The sequence below is a fragment of the Danio rerio genome, chromosome 19 (assembly GCF_049306965.1).
Source record: "Danio rerio strain Tuebingen ecotype United States chromosome 19, GRCz12tu, whole genome shotgun sequence".
NCBI lineage: Eukaryota > Metazoa > Chordata > Actinopteri > Cypriniformes > Danionidae > Danio > Danio rerio.
The window spans coordinates 4,391,501-4,397,500 of NC_133194.1; the positions used below are offsets into that span (position 1 = coordinate 4,391,501).

The window sequence follows — 6,000 nt, forward strand, 5'->3', positions numbered from 1 at the left end:
ATATCTTTAAATGAATATTTTCCTTTGTGTGAAGATTTAAAAAAATAGATCAACTAATTACGAATGCATTATATATATTTAAAAACGTTTAAGATATACAGTATGAACAATTGTAAAATAAAAATGACTTGGCACCTTACATTTTTAAGTTTAATATACTTACATTTTGAAGTCATTTCAACTTACATTGCATTAAATTGACTTCCAGCTAAATCTTGTATAACTTAAATCAAGTTAAAATGAGGTTAACTTAAGTTAAATTAAAATTAAAACATGCAAGCTTAAAGTGACATTTAAAGGGTTAACTAGGTTAATTAGGTTAACTAGGCAGGTTATGGTAATTAGGCAAGTTATTATACAACAGTGGTTTGTTCTGTAGATTATCGGGAAAAAAATTAGCTTAAAGGGGCTAATAATTTTGTCCTTAAAATGGTGTTTAAAAAATTAATAACTGCTTTTATTCTAGCCTAAATAAAATAAATAGGGCTTTCTCCAGAAGACAAAATATTATCAGACATACTGTGAAAATTTCCTTGCTCTGTTAAACATAATTTGGGAAATATTTAAAAAACAAGAAAAAAATTCAAGGGGGGCTTATAGTTCTGACTTTAACTGTAAAGAAGATCTGAACATTGATAATATTTCCTGCCGCTTTAATTTCTCAAAAATCGAACTTTTATAGTCATTTTAACTTACATCGGTCAAACGGACTAAAATATTAAAATTAAACTTTGTAAAACTTACATTTTTAACTTATTAAAATAAGCTAAACATTTAACAAATTTGTTTCATACTGTTTACAGTATGAATCTTCATTGAACTTGAGTAATTATGAATCATACCTCAAAATCTATCATTATTTAAGCAGATACACTCCAAAAAAACTCTTTTATAGTTTTTAGTTGAATCAAACTAACTTTTCTAGCCATCTCAATTTACATCAACCAAACTAAATCAGACAAAAATATTAAAGGTAAACTTTCTACAACTTAACATTAAATTAAAGCAACAAAAAATATTAGTTGTCTTCACTTTTATTACATTTTTATTAGTGTAAAAGTGTTATTAAATAACAAATAAACATTCCGGATGAATGATTTCATGCATAATGTTGACTTTGCTCATAGCAGGTCATAGACCGATGTCACGGAGGACATTTTCAGGTCATGACCGTCTGAAATCCCCTCAAAGATTTTAGCATTGTTCAGATGAGCACAGACCTCCACACCCTCAACAGCTGCTGTACATCACCACTGACCCAGGACCAGCTGAAACATCACTCACTTCACCATGTTCACCGCCCAGCTGGTTTAGGATCACCTTATCAGGGGACCCCACAACGGAATGAACCACTAACTATTCCAGCATGTCTTTTACGCAGCGGATACCCTTCCAGCCGCAACTCAGTTTTGGGAAACACCCATACACAGTCACATTCACACACACTCATACACTATGGGCAATTACGTTTACCCTATTCACCTATAGCGCATGTGTTTGGACTGTGGGGGAAACCCATGCCAACACGGGGAGAACATGCAAACTCCACACAGAAATGCCAACTGAAACAGCCTGGACTTAAACCAGTGACCTTCGTGCTTTGAGACGACAGTGCTAACAACTGAGCCACCATGCCGCCTAGAATAAATCCCTATATTTCACTGCAGAATACTAAAGTGGCTTTGTTTATATTCACCGTCCAGCAGGTCCAGGATCAGCAGCTGAGGGATCAAAGCTGTGGAGTACTTTCAGCTGTTTAAAAGTGACGCAGTGATTCTGAGAATACTTTGATTCGTTCAGATCTTGACCGTGGAAGTTCAAAAGCAACTATACAGACAAGGCTTTCTTTAAACAGATTTCCTAATAATTATGTTTAAAATAATAATTACAAAATACCACTAAAATAAAAAAATACATATATAATAATAGTCAAAATGATTAAAAAAATGTTTTTAATGACAAATATTTTATGAAGCATTCATTCATTCATTTTTCTTTGGCTTAGTCCTTTTATTCATCAGAGGTCACCACAGTGGAATGAACCGCTAACTTATCCAGCATATGTTTTACACAGCAACAAAGCTTTTCACTCATCATAGCACACCTGCTGCTGATGATGTGAATAAAAGTGATTTGATTACTTGCTTATTTGATTTAAAAACAATAATGACAGGATTAACTATAACATAATAAAATAAAATCTAAAAAAAATACAATTTTGAGACCAATATTTTATGAAACAGTAGCACATGAATACTTAAAATATGTATCTTTAAAAAAATGTGCTCAAAAACAAACTAATTTAAGCTAATGTAGTTTTTAAAAAAATATATTATTAAAACATAAGGTCAAATATTATGTCTATAGGGCGATACAGTGGTTCAGTAGTTGGCACTGTTGCGTCACAGCAAGAAGGTTGCTGGCTCGAGTCTCGGCTGGGTCAGTTGGCAATTCTGTGTGGAGTTTGCATGTTCTCCATGTTGGGGTGGGTTTCCTCCGGGTGCTTCCACAGCCCGAAGACATGTGGTAGAGGCGAATTGAATAAACTAAATTGGTCGTAGTGTATGTGTGTGTGTGTGTGTTTGTGAATGAGTGTGTATGGATGCTTCCCAGTACTGGGGTGCACCTGGAAGGGCATCCACTGTGTAAAACATATGCTGGAATAGTTAGCGGTTCATTTCACTGTGGCAACCCCAACTAAGCCGAAGAAAAATGAATAAATTATGTCTATATTGGTTTGGTTTGCTGAATCTTGGATATTCAGAGGATCACATAGTTTTCTATTTCAATCCAAAACAATCCAAAACATTTAGAGCAATTTCTAAAATCTTTTCACTTGAGATCAGAAGTAACTTGACGTAACATAAAAATAAAAAATCAATTACTAAGACTGACCATTTAAATAACAAACACACAAATAGTTATTAAAATCTATATTTGCACAGTAATTTGTTTTACTAAATGACGTTTGTCTAAGCTGGAATCCACAGTTTTGCAGGATTATACAGGAATGATGTCTTGGAAAGGACTGTGGGTTCATAGAAACCTGTGAGGAGATGACAGAAACATACACTAAAGTTAAAATCGTAGATAAAATAAGTAAAAGCTTTAATTTTACATGTGTTACCTGGACCAGGTATATCCTGTCCTTTGACCTCCTGCATGTGCCTGTTTGTCCCAGATAGAAAGGCGGCGCTGGACACCATGTGTTTGACAGGACGATTGTAGTTCACTATGTCATAGTGTCCCGGTCCGGGGAAAGGAGGGACTTTTTCGGGTATCAAAGGTGGTGCAGATAATCCCAAATAGTACCTTCTTCTGCACAGAGATCAGATATTAAGCATCTTAATCATCATGTAATATATATAAAAACCTCTCATTTCATATATAAATTAATAAACAGACGTCTAAGAGATCCATAACTGTTCTTATTATGCTTTAAAAACAAGATAATGCTAGATGCTTCATGCAAAATATGAAAGATTTAGAACAGTAAGATTAGTTTGTTTTTTAAAGAAGTCTCTTCTGCTCACCAAGCTTAAAATGATGAAATATTGTTTTCTATTTAACATAACTGTTCACTATTTGAATATATTTTAAAGTATTATTTTTTTCCAGATTTTTTCATTACTCCAGGCATGATCCTACAGAAATCATTCTTATATTCTGATTTGCTGCTCAATAAAACATTTTATTTTTGTTAAAAACAGATTTACTTTAGCTTTCTTTGATTGAAAAAAAGTTCAGAATAACAGCATTCATCTGTAATATGAATCTTTTGTGACATTTAAAGCACCCTCGCTATAAAAACTATTAGCTCTGATCATTTGTTTACCCCTTTGTTTCACTCAAAACGTTACAAAAACGTCTCTTGAACAGCAAATCAGCATATTATAATGAAAAAAATTTAATTTTACTGTAAAATGAGATTAAACAACACAATTCTAGCGGTTTTTTTGGGAACAGCTTAATAGTTTTACATTAATATTCAATATATCAACTTAAAATTGTAAAAAACATTAATAAACCTTTTCTGTAGTGTTCTGCAGATGTGACTGAACACTTACGGCAGAACGGTTCTCTTCACGGGCTCTGGAGGCTGATGAGGGTTGTAGGTGCCGGGACCGGGGATATTGTTTCTCACTGGGGACTGGATTCGGGCAGTTTTGGATTTAAAACAGGAGACGAGAGCTTGAGGAGACTTCTGGACCAAAACATCACTCACTTTATAGTGGCCTTCAGGACATAATAGAGATTTAAACATGCATAATCATTTATGGCACACTGATTTAAGTAGATTTAAACATAGACTGTTAAAAATGCTAGGTTCCACATACACTCAATTTATTATTATTTTTTTTTTGCTGCTTGCTTAAACTTCTAATTTACAGTAAATACAGTTTTTAATATCCTTTTCGAATATGACAACATAGACAAAATGATTAATATAAGGACATTTCTAGATTACGATTAATGTGGTTAGACTAGGAGAAATCTCTTCTTTCCAATGGATACTAGACCTTATTTTGCTGCTGAATTAAAAATACAGCTTTCCTTATTTTTATCTAAACACTGACTTTAACCATATGCACATGCAAAAATAATATTAAGAAAAATAAAAATAAAGCCTGACAGGACCCATCCATAATAATTTGGTAAATAATACGAGTTATTTACTGAAGCTTAAACAATTTGAATAGTTTGGCTTGTACCTTAATTAAACTATTATTATTATTATTAATATTATCTAAAACTGATCAAATAACTCACAGGGAGAGGGTCCTTTAAACTTGTCCGAGACAAAGGCACTCCGTCTGGTTTTGGAACGAAAAGCACTTTCACCAGAAATGGTTGAATTTTTGTCCACAGCTCGGTATGACACCTGACGGCAAAAAAGAAAGAAGATAAGGTCTGTTTAAACATTTATGGTCAGTGCATGTATTACTTTTATTCAACAAGGATGTATTAAATATATTAAAAGAGACAGTGATAACCCATTTATAATATATTTGTAACGACGGGGGGAGTGACAGAGACAACTGGAGGTAAGATCCACAATGCAGGTTTATTCAGCGTCAGGCAAGCATTGATCAAACAGGTGCAAACAGGTATTTTCAGGCAGTCCAGAATCGTAGTCAGTATAACAGGCAACAGGTCGTAAGGCAGGCGGCTAAACAGGATAACAGGGAATACAAGGCTAGGATCTAAACATGTATAAACAAGACAGGGAGAAACGCGTTGCAATGTCACTTATAGTTAACAAGACTCGGCAAACAGGATGGGTGAATGAATGGTTTATGTAGGGTGAGTAATCAGTCTCTGACAAGGTTCAGCTGGTGAGAATGCAATCAGTCTTGATGAGTGAGCATGTGTGAGTGTGTCCGGAGAGCATGTATGAATATGTAGTCCAGAGGAATGCGGAAGTGTAGTCCTTAGTGTTCGTGTGAGAACTAGCGATCTCTGGAGAGCGATCGCTGGTTATGTGACAATATTCATGTTTATAATACTTCAAATAAATTATGTTCATTTAAAAATGTATTATGGTTTCTACTTGATTATTAATAATAATAATAAATTTTTCTCATACAAAAATATAATTAGTATAATTCATTCTATTATCTATTGCATTATTACATTTTATTAAATCTTTTTTGTGTGTGTGTGTGTGTGTGTGTGTGTGTGTGTGTGTGTGTGTGTGTGTGTGTGTGTGTGGGAGAGGTGTTGGTGTTTTGTGAAATGTATTATGTCACACTCCATACATCATATTGATTTGGTGCTGGGTTTTCATTGTTTGGCTTTTCCTTCTTCAGTGCGTAAGGCAGACGGAAGATTCTGGATTCTCCCCTGTTAAAATCGTGCTTGTGAAGCAGAGACATCTGAAGGTTATAAGCATCGGGTCCTGGGCTTAATCTCTGAAAGCTCCTGGGCACACGACCACCCTTCAGATGAAAAAAAAGTCAGTAATATTCAGGACATTAAAAAAAACTGAAAGAATATTAC

General features: G+C 34.1%; 1 protein-coding gene across 11 annotated transcripts in view; it reads right to left on the reverse strand.

The window, feature by feature from the left end:
• Window positions 1-1,940: 1,940 nt before the first annotated feature.
• stpg1 (sperm-tail PG-rich repeat containing 1) overlaps window positions 1,941-6,000 on the reverse strand; it is an 8,448-nt gene continuing 4,388 nt past the window's right edge. For 10 of the 11 annotated variants that reach the window (XM_073930375.1, XM_073930377.1, XM_073930381.1 and 7 more), the window contains 5 exons: window positions 5,760-5,939; window positions 4,771-4,882; window positions 4,068-4,236; window positions 3,128-3,318; window positions 2,921-3,046 (listed from right to left, as the gene is read on the reverse strand). In XM_073930375.1, the coding sequence (XP_073786476.1) occupies window positions 2,973-3,046; window positions 3,128-3,318; window positions 4,068-4,236; window positions 4,771-4,882; window positions 5,760-5,939 (726 nt within the window). In that variant the 3' untranslated portion in view covers window positions 2,921-2,972. Of the gene's footprint in view, window positions 3,047-3,127; window positions 3,319-4,067; window positions 4,237-4,770; window positions 4,883-5,759; window positions 5,940-6,000 lie in introns of all 11 variants that reach the window. The other variant, NM_001346266.1, reaches the window with a different exon arrangement.